The 26,263-nt window shown below is 37.3% G+C and overlaps 1 protein-coding gene across 2 annotated transcripts in view; it reads left to right on the forward strand.

Moving 5' to 3' along the window:
• The window catches only part of LOC138402409 (uncharacterized), a 107,594-nt gene that overhangs the window by 56,944 nt on the left and 24,387 nt on the right, over positions 1-26,263 (forward strand). For both annotated transcript variants that reach the window (XM_069498827.1, XM_069498828.1), the window contains one exon: positions 485-656. In XM_069498827.1, the coding sequence (XP_069354928.1) occupies positions 485-656 (172 nt within the window). The remainder of the gene's footprint in view (positions 1-484; positions 657-26,263) is intronic.

Consider the following 26,263-nt stretch of genomic DNA (forward strand, 5'->3'; position numbering starts at 1 on the left):
TCCCGTGAGCATTTTGTAAACAAAGTGTATTATTTGTATTAAACTGATTCTACATATCTATAAAATATAAGAGTAAAGGACACACACCACACACCAGCTACCTAAGCTGGTTCCTCAATTAGCATATTATGTCGTCATGTACCAGATATGTAAATCATCATCATTAACCTATCGGGTCTCCTCTCAGAATGAGAACACTTGGCCATAGCCTACCATCTACCACGCCTGGCCAAGTGCAGATTGGCAGCCTTTGCATACCTTTGACAGCATTATAGTGGATTTTTAAAAATCCTTTCTTAGCGGATGTCTACGTCAATAGCTCTATCTGCGTGCCAAATTTCAGCCCGATCCCTCCAGTAGTTTGAGTTGTGCGTTGACAGATCAGTCAGTCAGTCAGTCAGTCAGTCAGTCAGTCAGTCAGTCAGTCAGTCAGCTTTCATTCATATGTAATCTCTTAGCTCATAATTTGTATGTATTTGTACAGAGCATGGAACGTCTCACCTCTGGGGCGCCAACGCCAACGGCGGGCGTCGCGGTTGGAGTCGCAAGCGTACTTCAGCCCCACAGATGGGAAACACACAAGGATCCATGCCTCGAATAGCCCTCGTGCTTCGTTCGAGGCGCAGCTGGCCCGTCGCTCCACAATCATATCGCAGGTATTCTATCAATAGTAATGTTTCCCTAAATGAATTTCGGCTACGGCAGACTAAATAATTACGTAAGAGATATTGTAGAGCACATAAGTGTGTGCGCAAACACTCTTATATGATGGGACGGCAATCCAAAACAAACTGGGTAAAATCAACTGCTACTGAGAATTTGTTGACTGAAAAAGTTCTTTCTCTGGCGAACGCGGGTTACGTGCGGGGTGTGCGGGGCCTTCCCCCGCCTCATACCCCGATTGCCATCTAAACCTGCCGCAGACTTTATAAACTTTATTTCGTGATAGCGAGTTTTCAGTGAATGAAATAACGTCCATAGGCAGTGGCGTGCACTCCATTGATGCAAAACGGCACTGCTTACCCTTATATTTTGTATATACATAATATTTTAACGAAAATATTAGTTGCTCTAGTCGAGTTATGGAGTTATAATAGCGGATGTACCTACTGTGGTGGTATTATGGTTAAAAGTCTACTTTTTACTTAGCTATTACACTGATTAAGATAATCATTTGCTGTTACCCGTTGAAAAGTTTTGCTCTTCAGCTTCGAAACTACTCATCAAGTCTCCACTACATGGAATTCATGAAGACCTTAGTGATAGTAGTAAAACCTTTGTACATCGACCTTTAGAAGGGATAGTGGTTTTGTAGAGCATTGTCTCTGTCGTTGAGACCGACAAAACGTCACATAAGTATGAGTGACAGAGACAACGCTCTACAAAGTCGAAATCCCATTCTAAAGGTTGATATAAATTATTTTCTACCTCGTACAGTACCTTTATTAATTTTGGCCTAAACACTATGCATAGAGCCATTAGTATAAAAATTCTAATTTAATATTGCCATCCCTGTGAAACTTTGCTTTGTCTTTTATCTTAATTGATACTTCCAGTATCGATGTATTATTAATTAATGAAAATTCCTTTGTATTTTAGGGCAGTGTAAAAAGTTCGCTTTCACTAATTAAAATGTTAATTCAGTTGATTGATGACGGTTTTCCACAAAAAGGTACAGTTATTTTCATTTATCGCTGAAAATTTGCGACCAAATTAAAACCGCCGTAATACCTACCTAATTATACTAATGAATCATGATATTTGTACTAAGTACTTAAACAGGTACATAAATACTTACTTTTCTACCAACAGAACCATTTCACTCACGCTAATCGCATATTACACCACTTTTGAAAATAAGTGTTGATGAACGTGACGTGCCTTCGAAATTTTTTATATAGTTTTTCACGTCTGCTAACTTGTTCTTATTGTGTGCCGCTAAGATCAGTTGAAAAGTTTCAGCATTAACCTTGTAAATTATAATAATTACTTAGTAAATTTTAAAATTTAAACTTTGATGAAAGTTTGTATATCAATAATGTTTTACCTTTCAAGTAGGTATAACCCTGGTTTCCCGCGGGAAGATCTCGAAAGACGCCGAGAAAATGCTCGTTTTCATCAAGGTACTTACCATTTTATGATGTCACGTGGTCATAGTAACATCATTGAATTGCAAATATTGTACCTAATGCATTGTAATATCATTATGCATAAGACCTGATATTATATTGATATCTAGTAGGAAATAATATGATTAATGTGTATTAACTGAATGTTACAATGTCGTCCCGAATAGATATTCTATTTCGATTTAATTAGTTAAAATTTGCAGTACCTATCGTGCATACATTTTTAAATTCTACTTACCAGAAGTCGAGCTAGCGACTTCAGCCTTGGGAGGCTACCAGCTCACACTTCTACGCTAGAGAGAGGTTATAATAAGAATAAACAACAATCATTTAATATAAAAATAATTAAATTTATTAGAGATTTGATGATGCCTATGACTTATGCCGCTTGGTTTTAGGTTTTTAAAAAATCCCGCGGGAACTCTTTGATTTTCCGGGATAAAAAGTAGCCTATGCGACCCCGTGACACACTTTCGCCTTTATCATATTAGTACGGATAATTTTATGTAAGTATGTAAAAGTTAGTTTCCGTTTCTCCTTTAAATAGTACTTTAATTATGTTTATCTTAAAAATCTAGTCAAGTTGTTTACAACGGTACTTTGAAACCAAAAGTTAAAAACAGAAAGTTTGTATAAAGTTTGCCTTTAGAGCATCTGCTCCAAAGGATTGCACTATAACTTAATTATTGAAATTTAACGTTTCAGAATCTGATGCAAACATTGATTTTACTAAGTACTTTCTATAAATGCTTACTGAGGCGCGAAAATTTAATAAACTAGTTTCAGTTTCTCAATTTTAAACGTAGAATTTTGAAATCTATAAGTAATGTAATAAATATAGAATAGAAAAGAATAGAAGTTTATTCCAAGTAAAAGCCTTTAAAAGAGGTAGGTATTTTTGTTAGTTTAATGTGGGTTTGTGTATTTAGGGGGTAATCTCCGGAAATAATAATGCGATTCTATAAATTCTTTAAAAAGGTGAATAGATATATTTTAGATTCCAGGCTAGACCATGCGCGTTATAGCAATAAACTTGTTTAATTTATTTTATAGCTTGAACAAACAAATAGGATTAGTTCGTAATAAAGAAGACTGAACGTCTCACGTGACCTCACTGCAGGAATTATCATCTTTTTGCGGGCACTATTATTATTTTATCCTTACCTTACACCTAAATTTACACTTGTGGCTGTTAGCCTAGTGACGACGACTTGTTAGGTACCTAAAACGACGGGCTCATAATCGGAGGATCCGGGGTTCGATCCCGAGCACGCACTCGTAATTTACGGAGTTATGTGCGTTTTAAGCAATCAAATATCACTGGCTTTTATCCATTGGTGAACATTTAGCAAATCTTTAGCAAACATTCGTTAGTGGAGCCGGTGTCAATCGTAAAATTTGACATTCCCAAAACATTCACCAAAATAGGCGGCAATTTCGCCCGCATCAAAGGCAATTCGTTTGTAGGTAAATTCGCCAAACATTCGCCGAATCCCGTATGTGGTGGCTGCACTGGCAACTGGTTAGAAGATTTGCCGTTTGGCGAACTTTCCCCAAACTTGCTCAAACTCGAAACGATTGCGCAAAGGGGTCACTTCGTTAGAAGATTTGCCGTTTGGCGAACTTTCGCCAAACTCGCCCAAACTCGAAACATTCGCCTAGTGGAGCCACTCCATAACAGTCAAAGAAAATTTCGTGAGGATCTGCATGCCTGGGAGTTCTGCCAATCAGTATTTGGCCAGCGTGGTAAACTATGGCCTAATCATTCTTATTATGAGAGGAGACCCAGGCAACAGATTTCCGTAGTGAGCCAGCGATGGTTTGATGATGATGGTGAAACTTAAGTAGGTACAAAATATATCGCATCCCCAGTTATAAAAGGCATTAAGAAATGGTATAAATATCGTGTCACGTTTTCAAAGATCTATCATCAACATCTACTACTACCATGCACATTTATTTTAATGAGGCATTTTCTTTTCAAACATATTATTTCAATTTTATTCATAACTTAAGTGAAGTCTATTTAATTATGTTTGTATGTTGTATAACATTTTTATTTGTATGATATACTTAAGCACATCTATTTATGTTATTTTGACTTCGTTAGCTTGAAATTTTCTCGCAACGTGAAACGTAATAAAATTGTGAATTAAACACACAGCGAACGCCCCAAGATTACCTACTTTGTTAACTCTGTCACGAGAAATAAAAGTTGAAAACTTAAATCCGACTACGATCGTCTTGAAATATTATAGTAAAACTAGCTTATGCCCGCGACTTTGTCCGCGTGGACTAAACAAATTTTAAACCCCTATTTTACACCCTTAGGGTTGATCTTTAACAATGCGATTTTAACATATGAGCTTAATAAAATATGTCATACTGCTATTTTTTTTTTTTTTTAATAGCGAGCAAAAGAGCAGGCGGGTCACCTGATGTTAAGTGATTACCGCCGCCCATGAACATTTGCAGCACCAGAGGAGCCGCCGATGCGTTGCCGGCCTTTTAGGAATTTGTTGGTCCGCCCCTTGAATAACCCCATGTTATAATCTAGTGGGAACACCGCCGGTGGGAGTTGGTTCCATAGTTTGCACGTGCGTGGAAAGAAGGATCTGGCGCAGCGGACGGTCGAAGTGCACCAGACACCCAGATGGTGAGGGTGAAATTCCTTACGGTGGCGCGCGGTGCGGTTGCAAAAATACTAATATTCAAAACTTCTTTATAGACACTTCAAAACTGTCAGACTTTCATACAAACTTCAAACCCCTATTTAACCCCTTTAGGGGTTAAATTTTGTAAAATCCTTTCTTAGCGGATGCCTGCGTCATAATAGCTATCTGCATGCCAAATTTCAGCGCGATCCGTTCAGTAGTTTGAGCTGTGCGTTGATAGATCAGTCAGTCTGTCAGTCAGTCAGTCAGTCAGTCACTCTTTCCTTTTATTTATATATTATGTTAAATAATACGATATTTAAGCAGAGAACGTGTTTATTGAGCTAAGTAGCATGACAGTACAACAATATCATTTTTCATCTTACCCACTTGTATTATCTTTTTATTATAAAAAGGTAAACAAATGATGAAGGTAGGTTTTTATACATGACATACCTTCCCTCTAAGTAAGTAATACACAATAATTAAAGTTTAACATCTTAAATTGATAACTAATTACACAAACAAACAATTTACAAATCAATCATTCAAATCAACACAATCAATATTCTCATTAGAACCACTGGGCCTAGAATATGGAACTTTATTATGAAGATTTCGTTTTGTTCTAATTTTCCCCCCCGGTATGTCTATTTCTGCTGATTTAGGTATTCCTAATATCTCTTCCCATCTCTCTGAGCTGGGTATTTCAATTATAGGATCAGGGTCATTTTCTATTTCTCCTTCGCCTGTCTCAGAGCTTGGTATTTCTATAGCAGGGTCATTTTCTATCTCTCCTTCTAACCCATCCTCTTTTTCTTTGTCATTTCTGTCATGAGTTTCCTCTCTGTTTTTTATTTTGATTATTTGGTCCATATGTCGTCTTAACACTGCACCATCTCCGGTTTGTATCCTGTAGCTAGACGGGCCGCTTTTCTCCACAACCTGCCCTGGTAACCATCTCGGTCCGCTTGAGTAGTTTCTGTACATGACCTTTTGTGACACATTAGTTTCTCTGGTTTTTTGTTGGGCGTTATTCATGATTTGGTTTTCTATTCTTCTGTGTTGTATATTATCAGGGTGTAGGGTATCCATTAGCGTGCGAAGGCGTCTATTCATCAACAGTTCGGCAGGACTTTTCTTTGTTGTGCAGCATGGAGTAACGCGTAGGCCTAACAACATGTTCGGAATTTTTATTTCCCATGGTCCCTCCATCTTCCGTAATTTTTCCTTCACTGTCTGTACCATACGTTCTGCCAAACCATTAGTGGCCGGATGGTATGGTGCGGATGTCACATGTTTTATTTTGTTGGATTCTAAAAACGATTTCATTTCACTGGATACAAAAGAAGTGGCATTGTCAGATACCAGGGTTTCACATATGCCATGAGTAGCAAATAAATTCCTTAAATGGTGAATCACTGTTGTGGAATTTGTGTTGTTTACCATTAACACTTCTGGCCATCTAGAGAAGGCATCGACGACTATGAAAAAATTCTTATTCATAAATGGTCCTGCAAAGTCTATATGAATTCTAGACCACGGCCTTGAAGGGATGACCCACTCGTGTGAAGATTTTGGAGGCATATGTCTATTTTCTAAGCACCTAGCACAATTGCTGACCAATTCATCTATGTCTTCATTCAACTGTGGCCACCACACATAACTCCGGGCCAGTGCCTTTGTGTGGACAATGCCGTTATGTGTAGTGTGCAGCATGTGTAGGATGTTTTGTCGAAGAGGCTGTGGTATAACAACACGACATCCTAGTAATACACAGCCATCTTGTAAAGACAATTCTGTTCTATGTAGCCAATAGGTTCGTAAATTTCTATCTGTAACCTTGTTTGGCCATCCACATTGTAGAAAGTGAACAACTCGTGAGAGTGTTTGGTCTTTTTTAGTTTCGGATGCTATCTCAACAGCAGAATAAGGAAAATCTTCTAGTTTTTCTGCCATTAGAAGTATTTCATATAAAGGTTCTTCTTCTAACTCAGGCACCGGTAGAGGCCATCGACTTAAACCGTCTGCATTGGCGATTTGAGTTCCTGGTCGATAAGCAATATTGTAATCGTGTGCCGTTAAAGCTATAGAGATTCTTGTCAAACGGGGCGATAAAATAGATGGCATAGGTCTTTTTGGATCAAAAATTCCAAGCAGAGGTTTGTGGTCGGTTATCACCGTAAAAGACCTCCCAGCCAAATAGTTGTGGAACTTTTTAATGCCGAACATAATTGCGGTAGCTTCTTTGTCCAATTGTGAGTATCGTCTTTCATGTGTATTTAACGTCCTAGAGCTCATTGCGATCGGACGTTCCTGTCCGTCTTCCATCACATGTGATAACACTGCCCCGACACCATATTCTGAACTATCACATGTGAGTATTAGTGGTTTATTCAAATCATAATGAACTAATGTAGTATTAAATGTAAGCATTTGTTTGGCTTTACTGAAAGCTTCTTGTTCACGTTCAGTCCACCGCCATTTTTGTGATTTATCAAGGAGTCTGTGCAACGGCTCCAGTAAAGTTGCTTTGTTAGGTATAAACCTTTCATAGAAATTGTATAATCCTAAAAACGCCTGTAACTCTTGTACACTTTTAGGTTCAGGTGTTTTCAAGACGGCTTCCACTTTGCTCGGAGCGGGGTGTATACCTTCTCCATTGATCACAAAACCTAGAAATTCAACTTTCTCCTGAGCAAATTTACATTTGGTCTTGTTAAGATGAAATCCTGCCTTCTGTATACGGTTTAGAACCGCTTCGAGTCGTTGTTGCATAAGAAGCATTGTCGGGCCACTCACAATGATGTCATCAATTAAAACTGCGACTCCGTGTATTCCTGCTAGCAATGCTGTCATTAATCTTTGGAATATTCCAGGACAAGCTTTGACTCCAAAAGGTAACCGATGAACTGAATAAAGACCTTTGCATGTGTTTAAAGTTAATATTTTTGATGTGCTGTCACTAACTTTTACTTGCGTGTATGCTCTATCAAGGTCTAATGTTGTAAAAAACTTAGCACCTGCAACTGTAGCAAATACCTCATTTGCTGTCGGCATAGGGTAAGTGTCTGACTCTGTAGCTTGGTTGACAGTACTGCGATAGTCTCCACACAAACGGACATCACCTGACTTCTTTATTATTGGTACGACCGGTGTCGCCCACTCTGAAAAGGACAATGGCCGTAGTACACCTTCTGCCACCAGGCGGTCAATTTCCTTTTCAACTTTAGCTTTGATAGCGTAAGGTACCGGACGTGCTTTTAAAAATCTAGGTGTAGCGTCAGGTTTTAGATGTATAGTAATAGGATCTCCAGTAAATGTGCCAAGTCCATCTCTGAAGATGTCACTGTATTTAGAAATTGTCTTGTCAATGTTCATAAGATCGCTATTCGACATAAAATTAATATTTAGTGCAATATTCAACGGGGTCAACCAGTCCCGTCCCAGAAGATTGGGACCACCCCCTTTTGCTACAATTATATTTAAGGTACATTTGATGTCTTTGTATTGAACTTGTAACTTAGTTTGGCCGAGTAACATGACAGGTGTTTCTGTCCATGTGCGTAGAGTAAGTGACACTGGTTGGAGAATGATGTGTAGGTTTTGGCATTTAATCTTCTTCCAAGTGCGTTCATTGACTATTGAGAAACTTGCGCCTGTGTCCACCTGAAGTATTACAGGTATGCCTTCCAATAAAACTTCAACCACAAATGGTGCTACTTTAGTATCACATTGAATACTGTAAAGGCCATTCAAGTGTGTAGCTATTTCATCATCGGTGAAGTTAATGCTCTTCTTAGACTTCTTCTTTAATAAACAGATCTTCTCAATGTGGCCGATTTTCTTGCAGAATCGGCAAGTGGCTTTAACAAATCTACATTCCCCACCATGACGGTCCCCACACCGGTAACATAGTCGTATGTTTGTCTTAGTCTGTACTGCATTAATATCCATGGCTTCCACTGAGGAACCTTGATTTGTAGTGGCTGCTGCACCGTTTGAGCTTGTGCAGCTGCTGTCTGTACTTGTAGATGACTGAATCATGTGGCAGTCTTTTCCCGCCGTTTCGGCTGCTAGCATGGCATCAACGACGTCTTGATAACGCAGGTTATCTTTTTTTAAAAGTTCGTACTGTAGACGACGATCCTTCATGCCACACACTAGTCGGTCGCGTAACATCCGTTCTAATTCCATAAAATTACATTTAGAGCTAATTTTTCGTAACTGTGCAATATATTCGGATGCATTTTCATTTGTATTCTGATTCCGTGTATAGAATTTGTATGACATTGAAATTTCATTTGGTTTTGGGCTGTAATGTTTTGTCAAAATAGCTTCAATTTCCACAAATGTCACATCACTGGCTTTTCTTGGTGTAATCAAAGCTAAAAATGTTTCAAAAACTTCTGCTCCACACACAGTAAAGAAATTGGCTCGTTTTGCGCCATCCAACATGATGCCGTTAGCCTCAAAACAAAACTTCAATCGATCGATGTAATTGTCCCATATATCTATTTTAGGGTTAAATTCACCAAATTTCACTGCTTTATGATCCATTTTAATCGAATTTGCGCCTCGTCGCCACTATTATGTTAAATAATACGATATTTAAGCAGAGAACGTGTTTATTGAGCTAAGTAGCATGACAGTACAACAATATCATTTTTCATCTTACCCACTTGTATTATCTTTTTATTATAAAAAGGTAAACAAATGATGAAGGTAGGTTTTTATACATGACATTATATAGATTGGGTTTCTGTCGCTTGGTATTTTTCTATAGGTAGGTAGGTATATTCATATTTATAAACTCAGTATTTTTTCCTCTTTCATTTGACATCTCACTCGATTCAATAGCAAAAAAAAATTTTAAAGACCGCACTTTCTTGGATGTAACATCCGTTAGATCCTTTTTGTTCGTATAAAATGTAGTCTATGTCACCCGGACTATAACAACAAATCAATTGACACCTAATTCATCAAAATCGGCCCAGTAGTCTAGCCGCTACAGGAACACGCATAGATACAAACATATGTATACACATACATATATACATACATACATACACAATACATACATAACCCTTCCTTATGGCTTTGCCGTAGTCAGGTAAAAATATGTTTTTAAAAAAAAATATTCCTATAAAAACCTTTAAAAGCCTATTTTATTGTTAACCAGAAAATACCCAAGCGAATAAAGCTTTTAACACTTTCTCCTGGAGCCTCTATCAATTTGTCTGGTTAATTATTTTCTCTAGAGATTTACAAAACGGTTATATCTGTTCTATTGAGAGCTTTTATCCTTTGTGCTTAAGAATCTAAAGTATTTTTATTGTACATAAAAATGACTACATTTATAAGTAATTATTATGGATAATAAAGTGCTATATCATTGCATTGCGCCAATCCCCAATGGCCCAGCGTGGTAGACTATGGCCAACCCATTCTCATTCTGAGAGGACAGGGCTGCCTGATCACCGGCTCACTACTGAGCACTGGGCTCAGTAGTGAGCCGGTGATGGGCTTATCATGATGATCAATAGCTTATTTCCGTATTACATATTATCCTTGTAGCATGTTCCTACTATTTCACGGTTTATTACAAAAGGGTCGCTATTTTAACTGAGCAGAATAATTAGAAAATTTATTAACGTTTCCTAATCCACCTGTTCATTTTAAGGTTTATTGTAACGGGGTTTCAGTTAGATCATTAGAAAATTTACGTACATACACAGACAGAATTAAAGCTTATAGACAACTAGAGGATGCCCGCGATCTTCCAGGATAAAAAGTGGCTTATGTCCTTCCCCGGGATGTAAGCTAACTCTGTACCAAATTTCATCAAAATCGCTTAAACTGTTGGGCCATGAAAAGCTAGCAGGCAGACAGACAGTCACACTTTCACATTTATAATATTAGTATGGAAGTATAGATTAAGATAACTTACTATAAAGGATGATTTATGCTAACACGTGGCGGGCGCGGGCCGTGCCACGTACGAGGCGCGGAAAAGGCACGGATTCAAAACGTCACGAACATTTTATATGAAGCATAAGTATGAGGCGCGGACGAGGCACGGCCCGCACCTGCCACGCGTTAGCATAAATCATTATTATCCCTACGTTTCAAGTCAATGCGATTTGTCGTCGTTATTTATTTTGCTGACTACGACAGCGTTTGTTACGTTACAATGTGATTGGAATCACCGTAGAATACATTAAAAGCCTTTATTATGCAAATAAAAACAAAACGCTTAAACGCTTTAAAATTCAAAAACACGTTCGATGACCATGAACTATAGAAACCACGAAACAGAGTAAAAACAACTCTATTTTTTTAACTCTACTTAAAAATCAATTTAAAAAACTGACTTAGTTACAATGTTAAAAAAACATCGGTTTTTTATTATTTAAATAGCATAGGATCATAAATATCTCTTTTCATCAATATTGAAAAAATATACTATGTATGTCGTCTCAATATGATAAAGGAAAGTGAATAATGCGCGACCATTTTTCCGGCTCTTTTTCTATGTCGCCTTGGAATTTGGATTAAAGTCTAACTCGTGAACATATTACAGTACAAATATTATATTATGAAGCCGACAAAAATGAAAACACACCGCAGAATTAGTTCACTCTGGCAGAATAGAAAATTCTCGCCTATTTCAGCACTTTGTTGAATAAATAATACGGTGTTCCCCTTTATGTCAATTTATACAATATAACCTTATGAGAAATACACGTTAATTACATGTTACTAGCCCTCCATTTTGCTGCCAGATTTAAGTTTGCCATAATTAACTTGCCGCTGCATATATACTCGTATAATCAGCAATGAATATTTAATTAAATTCAGTTATGAGAGGTGTTTATCTACACTTAGCTACACTAATATTATAAGGAGGAAAGATAGATTTTTTTGTATGTTTGTAACGAATAAACCCCTAAAACTACTGGACCGATTTCAAAAAGTTTTTCATCATTAGAAAGCTGCATTGTTCCCGAGTGACATAGGCTATATTTTTTTTAATTAGAGATCCATTCGAAAATATAATAAGCTACCCATGCGAAGCCGGGTCGCTATTCCGGTGCGGGTGAGCGCGGGGACGTGCGGGTGTGCGGGGCGTCACCTCACCTCATACCCCGATTGCCATCTCAACCTGTCGAGGTATTTGTCGGGTCATATGACCAAGTGAGCCGGGTCTGCCATAATGGGCTTGGTGATGGTGGGTATCATTCAGTGTTGAACATGGTGTTAGCGAATCACATCGCTGCGCGCTGGGGAGAAGCGTATAACGAACCTAGGTACATTCTGCTTGGTAGTGTGCGCTAGGCATGCTAGTCATTAAACATCCGCCCATCTGTTCCCGTCCGAAACGCACTCTTAGTATAGACACACTCGTAATAAATCTCAGGCGAAAAAGTAAACTTTATAAAATGAAACCAACGTATAAAGATTGTGTAAGCATTTCCGACGAATGCCACCTGTGTATGATAATATTTTACTCCGAACTAAAAATACAGATTTATTATTATTCGCGGTCTGTCCGTTTATATTCGCAGTCATTCGGTGATCGATTTCCCTGGATTGTTTGCGAAATTTAATGAAAATGGAGACTTTACAAAGTGACAAGAGCGTTTAAAATCGCTTTATTAATTAATATTTTGTATATGTCGAGTACATGTACAAATGGATATGTTTTTAATTTTCTTCTCTATCTTTTTTAACTGTATGTACAAGAGGTAGTTAGTAGTTACCTAGTGGCACATTATAAACCTAACTATAGTATAAACATAGTAAGTATAGTGGAAACTGGGAATAATAATAAATTCAATAGATCTGTGTATCAACATGAAACACAAAATATGATTAGGGTTTTGTAAACAAATCATCCGTTAACAAATAGAAAGGACATGCAAGAGGTGGACGGAAAAGGAAGAATACCGCGCTTTGCATGGTTCCTACCACCAACCAAGAGGGTCGGTATTGTTGTGGCAACGTTCGTTGGTTGTCAGTCTGGTTTAGCTTCCGGTATAAATGATTATGAGTAATAAATAATACGTAGAAAATTTGACACAGGGTCCACATAATTTTCAGCAACCAATGCTGACTCGAACGGACTCCGTCGAAAATGCCTGAAATTCATAATAATCGTTTGAATGTAAAAATGTAAATTAATCGTACCTTACAATCACATCAATATAATTGATACTTTGCAAATAGCCCAAATTTAATAAATACCTACCTGAGAGTCAAAACCGTACTTCTAGTAGATTCTTATGTGTAAGTAAGTATCGGTAAAGCCCCGCATTACTATTCCGAGAAACCTTGCAAGCCTGAGAGTTCTCCATAATGTTCTCAGAGGTGTGTGAAGTCTGCTAATTTGCATTTGAGCAAAGGCAGACTATGACCTAAACCATTCTCATTCTGAGAGGAGATCTGTGCTCAGTAGTGGCTGGACGATGGGTTGATCATGACGACTATTCCAAAAAAACTACCTAAAAAGCTACCACTAAGTTTTGAAACGAGTATCAAGTATCACGATCCCCCGCAATGAGAAATAAACGAAGACTTATTCTCTTTAGACTCTGTATTTAGAATTATTACCTCATTCACGTTATATTATCTGTTATGTATGTAAAATTTAAAGTCATGACTGACTGACTGACTAACTGACTTATATATCAACGCACAGCCTAAACCAATCACTGGTACTAGAGGCATTAAATATGGAGGGTGTGTTCTTTGTAAAGAGTAGGTAAGTGCAGTCCACTAAGAAAGGATTCTTCGAAATTCCACCGGGTTTAATGGAGGTTGGAAGTTTATATGAAAGTCCTATGTTTTTAAAGTTAGATATATGAAAACCTGTACTAATAAGTTATTTTGGAAAACCCCTCCTTAAAGGTGGTAAAACAGGAGATGAAAGTTTGTATAAGAAAGTTTTAATTATTGTTATTATCAATTTGGAAAGATAGGTTCTTTCTAGAAGGTAGGTGTCATTAAGAAATGGTTTTGAGTTGTTGTGGTTGTTGATGATATCAATGTTGTACTTACAGAACCTTAGCCGTAAAAACCTTCTATGCACTGGCAAAAACTCACTGAGTACTTCAGTTTATATCAGACTGATAGGTATATTATGCGGCCGGCCTTATTTACTTTACTTTGCTTCTTATATACGAGGAAACATTATGATGCTTTAAAGTTGTTTTGATTCATCGTTGAATATTGAAAACCTATTTATTTGAATAATTTCAACTGAGCTGAGCCTGAAGGTTTGTGGTAAAGTTTACGATTAGTTTCTCCTTTAGCTGTGGATTTAACAAAGCTTGATTAGAGGTATTTGGACTGACTCGATCAATCTAATACAACACAATAAGGAGCTTGGGTACTATGCATTAAATCCATACTAATCTTTGCGAAATTGTGTCTGTCTGTTCGTCTGTTAGCTTTCATCCGCTTAACCGATTTTGACGAAATTTGACACAGAGATGGCATATAGAAAACTGACATATATTAGAATACTAGCTGACCCGCCCCGGCTTCGCTCGGGTGGAGTATTTCGGACTGGGAGTGTCATCGTGAAGCCGTTGCTTGATACCTAAAATATCAATTTACTATCAGAAATTCTAAAATCCCCACGATTTAGGACTTTAGTACTTTGCAGCATCAGGATTGAGGAGTTAGGATCCGAAGTTCAATGATGTAGCCTATGCTTGGTACCTAAATTAATTTTGCATCATCCGCAGTTACTGAAACATTATAGTTTAGGAGTGCTGTACCCTACATCATCAGGGTTGAGGAGTTGGGACTTGAAATCTGAGAATAAAGTCGTTGCTTGGTACCTACAATATGAATTCACTATGAACACTTCCTGAATCTTGATAACTCAGGCGGGCAGTAACCCTGCAGCATCAGGATTAAGGAGTTGAATCCAGAATTTTTTATGTGACCACCACGAAAACTTATTTTGTTGATTTAAAAAAAAAAATTGCAAATCGGTCCAGAAACCTCGAAAAAATCGATGTAGAAAAAAGAACCACCTCCTTTTTGACAGTCGGTTAAAAACCGATGACCTTGAAATATTTACGGAATCTTTAAAATATCCCCTTTCTAACAAAAAAAGAATGAATGAAATCGGACTACGCGTTAATGAATTACAACTCAGTATACATTTTAACTTTCATCCCCTCTCCTACGGGAACCATGCTGAATTTCGGGATAAAAAGTATCCTATATTCTTCCTCATAGTATGACCTCAAATCGTACCAAGTTTCATTGGAATCCATTCAGTAGTTTCAGCGTGATGCGCGGCCGTGATACAGACAGACAGACAGACATTACAGTTTTGGGTTCAGTATCGATTATAGAGTGCCCTCGAAAAAAAATTTTCAAAATATCTTCAATGTACAGAATTTGACCTGTTACAGTTTTATTATAAGTATTGATTGATTGATGTCTGTTTTCTGTATGCCAATAATCAAAGTGTTCCCGCGAGATTTACAAAACAAATCCACGAGGACGTGGAAATCGCTAGCATTATTATCCATTGTTGAATAAAATTATTAAGATAAGTAGGTAGGTAGGTACCTAACTTAGATATTTGTTAAAATTGTACGTGAAAGTATCATATTATATGATTCAGAATGAGAATATTGATAAAGGAGAGTGAGTTTATTGGCACGCAAGTGTCTAGTGAAACATCATGCGCGATATTAGTAAGATGTACCTATTTGCATTTTGCATAGTGCTATAGTTTTTTTTTTACTAGTTTATTAGTTACGTTACCTAGGATGTTAGTTATTATGTTAGTTCTTTCGAACTATTTTTGTAAATCTAGCTAACAATCAGCAACACAGGAGATAGGTATTATTTCTATTTCCTTATTTAGAACTAGCTTATGCTCGCGACTTCATCCGCGTGGACTACACAAACTTCAAACCCCTATCTCACCCCCTTAGGGGTTGAATTTTCAAAAATCCTTTCTTAGCGGATGTCTACGTCATAATAGCTATCTGCATGCCAAATTTCAGCCCGATCCGTCCAGTAGTTTGAGCTGTGCGTTGATAGATCAGTCAGTCAGTCAGTCAGTCAGTCAGTCAGTCAGTCACCTTTTCTTTTTATATATTTAGATTCTGTGGTAGGTCCTAGTTTGAAGTTTCAAGTACATAAACTGTAAAGCAACACCAAGTTAATTAGAAGGAAAGTGGAAGTTTCTGTGACTGATATTTAAAATTAAATGCTTAAATTCATTTTTGTGAGAAAAAACTAAAATTTAAGTATCACATCCATCCATACTAATATTATAAATGCGAAAGTGTATCTGTCTGTCTGTCCGTCTGTCCGTCTGTCTGTCTGTCTGTCTGTCTATCTGTCTGTCTGTCTGTCTGTCTGTCTGTCTGTCTGTCTGCTAGCCTTTCACGGCCCATCCTATCAACCGATTTTGGTGACATTTACAGAGATAACTTGCATCCCGGGGAAGGACATAGGCTACTTTTTATCCCAGAAAATTAAAGAGTTCCCTTGGGATTTTTAAAAACCTAAATCCACGCGAACGAAGTCGCGGGCATTATCTAGTTTAGTTATAACTGATATTGGATTATAGTTAAAGGTTATAGATAGATAGATACAAATAAGACAAGAAAATGGTATAAAATATATATTTAACGTACAAAAAATATAATTGCCATCTAGCGCCTAGTCTAACACCTAAGCTAAGCATTTTTTGGTTACCGTGTTACCATAACAGTGAAATTCTGTGCGCTTTTCTATCGCTACAACTGTTACAGAAAAACGAAAATAGATGGCAGCTCCGTCTAAGGAAAAGAAGTTTCCTTGCTGAACAAAATTTCCATCAGATGTTTGTTGTAGTTTTCCCGTATTATCGTAGATGGTGCTGTAATAAAATAAGTTTAGTGGTAAATAAGTTTCACTCAAAAGCATAGGATTAAAATAAAATATGCAAAATTTTATATAGTCTGCCTAGTAATGTGTCACTCTCCAGGTCCTTATCTATACCCATGCAAGATATCACGTCAATCCGTTGCACCGTTGCGACGTGATTGAAGGACAAACCAACAAACAAACATACTTTCGCATTTATAATAGGGGTACTGATTTGGTCCGAACAAAGAAAATAAATAGGGGCTCGAAATAAGTAAATGACTAAGTGCTATTACGTACTATTCTGTGCTTCAGAGCTGTGATTATAAATAGCGAGAAGTTGTGATGCAGTTTAATGAGATGAACTCTCAGCATCACAGCTATCTTTTTGTAATTATACCTATAGCTTAAAGAAATTTAAAGCAGTCAGCGCCTCACCGCGTTAAATTGCGCAGCATTAACGAGCTTATTACAGCTTTAAAAGTTATTCAGTCTTTTTAGTTCCTCAACTCGTTATCTTTAAGATACACTCGACAAGCGGAGTACTAGGATTACTCTCGTTTGTATGAGATAATGTGACTTCATCTCCTTGCTCTACACGTTCGCTTCAAAAATAAATTCTTATGTTATGTTCAATTTTAAGGCCATTGTGAGAAGGTACGGTCTATGTTATTAAATGACATAAAAAACAAATAAGTTTCAGTTCAACGAGTAACTATTTTACATAATCATATGCTACCTATACTAGTTTATGCTCGCGACTTTTCGATTCCCTATTTCAATTTCAAATCCCTATTTTACCCCCTATTGAATGGTTGAATTAAAAAAAATCCTTAGCGGCATAAGGTCTATGCTTAGCGGATGTATACTTTAAAATTTGTCTGCATGCCAAACAGCCCGATCCGTCCAGTAGCTGCGCGTTCTGTGCGTTGATAGATCAGTCAGTCAGTCAGTCAGGCAGTCAGTCAGTCAGTTAGTCAGCTTTACCTTTTATATATTACTAGCTTATGCTAACGACTTCGTCCGCGTGGATTACGCAAATTTCAAACTCCTATTTCACCCCCTTAGGGTTTGAATTTTCAAAAATCCTTTCTTAGCGGATGTCGTCATACGTCATAATAACTATCTGCTTGCCAAATTTCAGCCCGATCCGTCCAGTAGTTTGAGCTGTGCGTTGATAGATCAGTCAGTCAGTCAGTCAGTCACCTTTTCCTTTTATATATTTAGATTTTTATAAATGGTACAATGTAGATTTTGATTTCAAAAATATTTGTAAAGATTTGGTGAAATATGCTTGATGAAAAGTTTTCTCGACTGTTTAGTTCTAAGCGAGTTCTATAACTTAAAACAATGAAATGGAGATATAATATATTAAATACAATAGAACGGAAAACTTTGCTAATTTAATTTAATTTGCGACCAAAAATTAAAACTCAACGCTTACCTACTAAGAATTTAACTCAAAAGGCAACAAAAAGTACAATGAACAATCAAAAGACTTGTATTATTTTTACTACTTATTTGGTAATTTTGTTAATCATTGACGCTAGTAAAAATAAAATGACTGCAGAATAAGAAGCATTCAAATAACTTCAATATTTGTCTGTTTAGAGGTAAGTGCCATTCGCTTCCCATTTGGATCAAATTGGGATTTAATCTCGTCTTGATGAGCTTAATTTGTTATGATTATTACAGTGATTCCAAAAATTGTAACAAAAATTAGAAGTTACTTCAGAGGATATCATAATATATTCTCCATCACATTTCTTCTTAAGTGAAATAATAGTTATTTGTTATGCAAGGCTGAAAATTTGCTATTTTGTTGCGCGAATTTAAAGGCTCGAGCGCAAATAAATTTGCAGCCGTGCGAAACACACAACTTTTTATCTCACTACAGCGAGGAAAACGCAAGATGCTGTACCGTGGAGGTTGAAATAAAAAGTTTACAACCAAAAGTCAAGTAGTGAAGGAGGTTCTAATTCAAGAAGATTCTATATACGAATAAAGTTTTTTTCGGTTGCGTTTGGAATTCAAATTTAAAATTCTTTGAATAATAAAAATATTTAACTTCATTATATTGTTTGTTTTGTTCGGGTTCCGTACGACTGTAGTCGTATTTTTTCGACATTTAGCACGATAAATTAAAAACTATTATGCATAAAAATAAATAAAAATTTAGAATGTAGGTACAGGTAAAGCCCTTTCATATGAACCACTACGGAGCCAACACTGGATCTAGATCTTCATATTATTATGTGAAGATCTAGATTCAGTGTTTGGGCCTGTATGTTGATATATCAGTCAGTACCTACGTATTCAACGCTTTTTTCAAAATCACGGACCATACCCACAGATATATTATAACAGTAGGTACCTACCTACTAACGTACCATACCTAGAGGTCGTAATCACCGATTCATTTGAAAAGAAAAGCTTATTTGGATGAAAATTATAATCGTGAACCGGTAAAACCCTGTCTCTTTTTAGGGGAGTAAGAAAAAGGATCTTCGTAAGTGTTCATTTTTATGCATATTAACTTCTAAATCGTGCGTAGCATCGCATTTCTGATCGTTATGATGTACGATAAAATCGGAACACAATTCGAGGGCTGAATGTAAAATGCTATAAAGTTTATGGTAAAATAAAAAAATGTTATTGTCTTTTCTTATTGAGCCCTCTCCAAATCCTTGCTTAGATCTGTCTGGACAACAATTGCCCCTTCCATTAGTCGGCAAGAGGTCTTCGTCGCAACTAGATACCACCCTACCGACAAAAATGTGCCGTCGCCCGCCACCAAGCGTCTTATCGTTATGGTAGGTACGATATCGTCGTGTACGATATACTTAGTGTAATTTGCTTCATCCCATAGCCGGCTCACTACTGAACATGGGTCTCCGCTCAGTATGAGAAGGGTTCGGCCCTTGCCAAGTGCAGATTGGCAGACCTCACAATGTTTTCCTTCGGCGCCGATAAAGCAAGTGATATTTTTGCTTAGGGGGTTTATAAACTACCACAACTATAAGTATAACGAAATTCGCGCGCATCAATCATATCATATCATCACATTTGTCAGTAAAAAATAAAAAATGTACTTACCTATAAAACGTGTTGGTACAGTGTTCGTACGCAAAAATAATACTCGTGTTATTGTGAATGAGACCTGTCACTGTACCTACGTAGTGCAGCGCAAAACAATAATATTCAATCAATGCACTGAAAAGTGAAAACAGTCCAAAAATTGATCAAAACGCATAGTAGGTACGGTAGTACGGCACAGAAATACACGGGAAGGTTCAAAGTGTACCGAGCGAGGGTCCACTTCTGATGATATTGTTGACGCATAATAATGAGACAATTGTATTTTTTAAGATAATGAGATACTAAAAGCCAATTCCATATGCTGGGAAAGCGTCTCGGCAATAATAGAACAGCGTGGTAGGCAAGGCAGGTTAGCGAGGCGCTGCGCCGCGGCGCCGCCCATATCGACCGCCGCCTGTTGAATGCCAACACCCCACTCCATGTCACCCTAAGACCTTCACCCACCCCCTTTACTTTTCACGTGCTTAAAATAGGAGCGTGTAATGTCGATATTTGAAACATTAACTTATTACAAAGAGTTGTCCGGTCTATATTAGAATCCTAACGACCGCCCGCGGCTTTGACCTCACAGGAATTTCTAAAAATCCGTCTTTATTCCTTGTCTATATTATAAAGGAACATAATTCAGTAAAATTTTGGCTTCCTACATCCAAGGGTTTGGGCTAGGCGTCGATGAGTCAGTTAATGAGATAGGACTTTCCTTTTTATTTCTGTAGATTTGTAGCTTTTGGCAAAATTTATAATTAGCTTAAAATTTCCCGAGAAACGCTTTTCCTACTATCTCCTTATCAAGTGTAAAAAAGCGTTAGGTACTTTGCGCTACATTATGACAGCTGATAAAATCAGGTATCTATCTTCCTTTTTCTTATCAGTGTAACTATTGATAATAGTGACGTGAAAGTGACTGCCTGATATATCAGGATACGTGGTCTAAACATGGCCCAAACTGTTGGCTCTACAGTCTACAACCTTGAGGTTTTAGCGGGGTGGGTCAGCTAGTAAAATAGATCTCGGCGTACCAACATGGACATCTCTCAATTCCTCGGTTGTGGTGAGAGCAAAGAAATAATTTCCCAATACCAATCTGAATGACGGTGTTTAAGCAGGATGTATTGCAATTGCAAAAAAAAAGAAACTTAGACAAGGGTTTTTTTAACAAGCGTAATTAACTAACGAAATACTTAAATTTCATTTTTATTAAGAACTAGCTGCCCCGGCGAACTTCGTAACTCCGTAAGAACCATCCTCGTACTTCAAGGAATATTATAAAAAAGAATTAGCGAAATCAGTTCAGCTGTTCTCGAGATTTGCGATGAGCAACACATTTAGTGATTCAAGTTTTATACTATAAAGATAGAGATTATTTTGGCTTTCCTGAAATAACATCAGATCTTATAAATCTGTTTACACGTGTAAGAGTTGATAAAATTACTTTAACGTAAATGTATCTTTCTTCATATACCTACGAGTATGAAGGTAAAATATGAAGATAAAATCTGGTTACAATATTAATATTTAACGCTGTGACGGAGAAAAATAAATCTAGCGAAGTGGAAAGTTGGAACGCGGTAAAAATTTTATTAGGTCAGATCGAAACAGTCTGGTATTATTTCGGGATAGTCTTCCAATGTCACCGAATATTTTAGATGAAATCCGTTTCAGTATACAATTTGACATACCTATTATGATAAATTCCAACAAATGTTCTGTGAACGCCTTTTGCTTCATTAGACGAAAAGTCTACCAAATCGGACTATCAGAAGTGGTTTATATTATTTTTCATGACGGCCGTTATTAAAATAATTGATCTAACATAGAACAGTTAGGTATATTAATCTCAAACTTACAATTTTCAAATCAAAGAATTCCAATGTTTATCACACGACTTCGTTCATATTTTTAAATAGTAAAGCAAAAAAACCGTTCATAGAACTTTTATCGGAAATACTATTTTCATTTATTTTTCAAAGTACGAATTGTATATACCTAAATATTAATCTTCAATCTAAATATATAAAAGGAAAAGGTGACGACTGACTGACTGATCTATCAACGTACAGCTTAAACCGCTGGACGGATTAGCTTGAAATTATTTGGCATGCAGCTCTTATGACGTAGACATCCGCTAAGAAAGGATTTTGAAAAATTAAATAGGGGTTTGTAATTAATGTTGTCCACCCGGACGAAGTCGCGGGCATAAGCTAGTTTTTATAAATGTACCTACTGTATAAAAATGTGTGTTATCCATTAGGTATAATATTTAAATCGTTAAAATAACATTACTCTTCATACTTTGGAGACTATTATTAGATAATATAGTTTTATCGTCGCTGTTTAGAATGAAACTTTAAACATTTTCAACTAATAGGTAGGTAAAACTTATCATAAAACTTTAAGATACTTATTACTTAGTACAATTAGGTTTTACAACAGCTAGTCGAGTTTTCATTAATTATGTAGTTACATTCCAATTTAATAAAACTAGATAAAATTTCTGCGAAACTTTTATATTAAGACACAAAATAATATACCCTTTGACCCACTTTTAAAGCGCACGTGTATTAAAATTTTTTTGTTCTTTCTTTTTCCTTGCATACTTTTGGTAAATAATTTACAAGTCTTTAATGCGTTCAAATCGTATATAACGAAAAACATGTTAGGAAAAATAATTCACCGCTAGCCAAAACAATGAACTGTGTTTAATTTGATCTAGTAAGTATTAGTAATTGCATCACGTACAGCCTACAGGCTACAAAGCGAAATAAATGATACCTGACATACGTGCCTCATCTCGATCTTCATGTCGGGAAATGAAAATAAGAGAAATAGTTTCTGTATTTCTGTTCAATATTTTGTGAGTCTAGCAAAGAAACTAATTGTTATTGATTGTACATTTCAAAGTCAATCAGGTATTTGTTAGATTTTAGGTTTGTTACTTTTTGATACATCTTCCAGATCAGATAGCTGCTATCGTATTATTATTACAAAAGTCCATTTTAATCGCTAGCAGTTAAAATGGACCTTTTTATCGCAGATTTCGGACAACAAAAGCTTTTCCTAGTAAAAGAGACGAAAATTAAAATAATATTTTGTTTTATTTATTTGTCTTTTTAAAGAAATTTATGTTTATTATTTTTATTTAAATAAACTTTATTTACATATAATCAAAGAAACATAATGTACTAGCGTCTTTTTAAGTTTGTGGTAGACTAAAGGAAAAATATCCGAGAGGCGTGAAAATGTCCCCAATGCGTTCCAGATACGCTCCCTCGTGGCATTCCACTTGATAGGCGAATAAAAATTCGTTTGGAAAAATGAACTCAGTTCCTATTTCGCGTGTCTATTACGCAACCATTTTTGAAGTGTTGTTTACTTAAAGCCGCGATTACACGTGTACGTTTTACTCACGTAAGTAAATTTTTCAACTTACGAAGTTGTAAGAATATACGATGGACTACCTTATAAGAGTTGTACCGTGACTTATAAGCCGCTCGTCAGCCGCGCTCGCCCGCACTGTGTTGGCGTGGGGGCTGTGTGGGACTCCCCACCCCGTTTGCTATCTCGATCTGTCGCGCACTGTACTTACGTGAGTAAAACTTAGAGGTGTAATCGCGGCCTTAGAGCATAAATAAAACCGTCGTGTCTTCTATATACAGGCAACTGCAGCATCTCGATTCTCGTCATCTTAGGAGGCAGGTCATTATAATGCGATGACCTGCCTTCTAAGATGACGTGAGGGCTGCGGGGTGATTCGCTAGCTCGGAGATCGTCACTAAATGAAGCCATTAAACTAATTTTGACATTGATTGGTTCTATAATTGCTGCTTCACTGCGCGATTACTCTTACGTAGCAAAATTTCAATGGATTAAAAATAAAAATGTGATAATCACTGATTTAGCTGTTGGGGTATCCCACTGCGAATGACAGCCAGTGTCACTTCAGCGCTCGTTGGCGGCAAATCTACTATCACTGTTCCGTATGGTTAGATAGGAACTAGTAAAAAAATCTAGAGGTGCTCAACTCAATTTGAGCTTTACGCACTGCCAGTTCAGACTGAACTACAGGAGTAATCGCTACTTAAGGTTTTAAAAGGATAGTAGTTTTCACGGGTTTACACACGAGACTAATCTCGAATCAAACATCATTCTTAAGAACACAATACGTATTTATTATAAAAAAAAATAAAAATCAGTCACACGTATGACAACTGACAAAACACTGTCCGTTAGACAAATGAACATAAGACACAATTATATTATATAAATAAGTGACACAACTTATTATATCAATTTATAAATGACAACATTATGAATAAATTACACAAAAACACAATAGTATTACTAAATGGCAGGGTAATACAGTTTTAAAATTATAAACAAAGTATAGGTACACGAGTTATCTTAATAATTATATACAACACACATACGTTAGAAATGATCACTTACTATTAAGTTATCATATAAGCAAGTTCGTATAATTTTCATAACTGAATAGTTGTAAGCTTTCAGATTATGAATACGGACATTAATACAACCTAAAGTAGTTGGATCTCATAGGACACGATCGTACAATTAAACTTTAGACCTAATAGTTGTAAGTTATTAAGTCATATAAAAAACCTACCTGGTTTAACAAAGACTAAATAGTAAACATCGGTTATGTACGACACGATTATCGTTCACTCGAATGTTAACACTCAGTTTAAACGACGACTGAACGAAAAAGGTTGGGAACCGACGCTTATTATTCACTCGAAATGGTAACAGGCTTGATATAAATGTTGACCGACAGTCGATACATAAAAAAAAACATAGAACACTGTTCCACCGCATCAGCCGGTCTGAATACGGAATCTTAGAGCCTATACTGCTAACACAAGGCCTGTGCCGCAGCCTTCTTTACAACGTTTCACTTTTAATTTAATTAACTCGACTGTCGCTACACTTTTATAAACACACTGCCTGTGGAATAAAGTATGATTAGTTTATCAACTAAAAACCAATACACATAATGGTTAGTACATAAGGGTTAGCACATAAAGATTAGTACGTAAGCATTAGTTACACAATACTAAACATTAGCTAGAACAAATGCAAATAAAGGTTAGTACATAAAGGTTAACACATAATGGTTAATACATAATGGTTAATACATAAGCCATCACATTAAAGTTATATAGATATGTAGTACTTCTCACTACATGACTTCAAAATGGCCGACGGAAAAGTTCAATTCAAAATGGCCGCCGGAAAAGTTCATTTAAAATGGCCGTCGGAAAAATTTACTTGTAACTCACTAAGAGACACTGAACTTATTAACACTTGGGGGGCTATATGGTTTTTTAAAAACCTTTTGGTCGTAGCGGATACCTGAAGCACTCCACCCGTCGCTGTTGCGAACCCCTCACCACTGTTATCCTTAAGATAAGTGGCAGGTTCAACTCTCGACGTCGTTGCTGCTGTCCACCGTGTTCCGCCCGCTGTGGCCGAGGACCTTCCACGATGACCCTTAGGCCAGATGGTTGGTTGGCTGCTTGTGGTTGTATGGGCATGCGCCGTGCACCTGCACGCTGCTGCACTGTAGCTGACCGTGGGTGGTAAGGATCACGGCTCAGCTGTGAGATGGTTGCTATTGGAGGGCTATTACGGTGAGGAAAGATGCTGTAGATGTCAGCTGTTGCTTGCTATGCTACAACAAGAACAGGTACCGGCTGACTCGGTTCACTCACCCTTCGCAGTAGTTCAGCTGATCACAGCTGGGGTTTGATGACCTGGCTACCAGCTGACCATGTAAGGTCAATGACCTGGGCTACCAGCTGACCATTTAGGGTCAATGACCTGGGCTACCAGCTGACCGCAGCTGGTGTCACTTGCCTCGGTTTTGAAGAGAGGCCACTGACCAGCCTAAGCTGATCTTTACCTAGCTACTTAGCTATTTAGAAGAGGTACTTTCCCTATCACTGCCCTATTCTAGCACTTTCACTTGTATTACACTGAGACCGAAAACTTGAGAACGAATAATGCGTAAAAATCACGCCTTAATATTTACATATTTTGCCTTAGTAAGTACCTCCTCTAATGAGCCAATTAATTGTACTAACCAATTATGCATAGATTATGCGACGTTGTCGCTTTATTTCGACTCGCCCTTGGCACATTCCATGCATTTTCCGACACGAGGCATGCCTTCTCTTTCTGACAATTACTTACTTTCTCTCTCTACCGAGATACTGTCTCAGATTCGGCTGATCTCGTGTCGGTCCGTTGCTATGGTTACCGAGCGTCTCCCGCGCAGTTTAGCTTGTCCGTAACATCCTCCCCCCGGCGCAGGCTCCCTCCCTACGTGGGAGCCGCAGCCCCTTCTATAATTGGGAGGACAGCTAACTTACGTGTTGGCCTACGAAACACACCTCCTGATGTTCTTATGTCTGCACATCGGACTTCGCCGTCGGGCCCGGGGTACACCTGCTCTATTATCCCTCTAGGCCACACGTT

This window comes from Maniola hyperantus, chromosome 5, assembly GCF_902806685.2.
Source record: "Maniola hyperantus chromosome 5, iAphHyp1.2, whole genome shotgun sequence".
Lineage (NCBI taxonomy): Eukaryota > Metazoa > Arthropoda > Insecta > Lepidoptera > Nymphalidae > Maniola > Maniola hyperantus.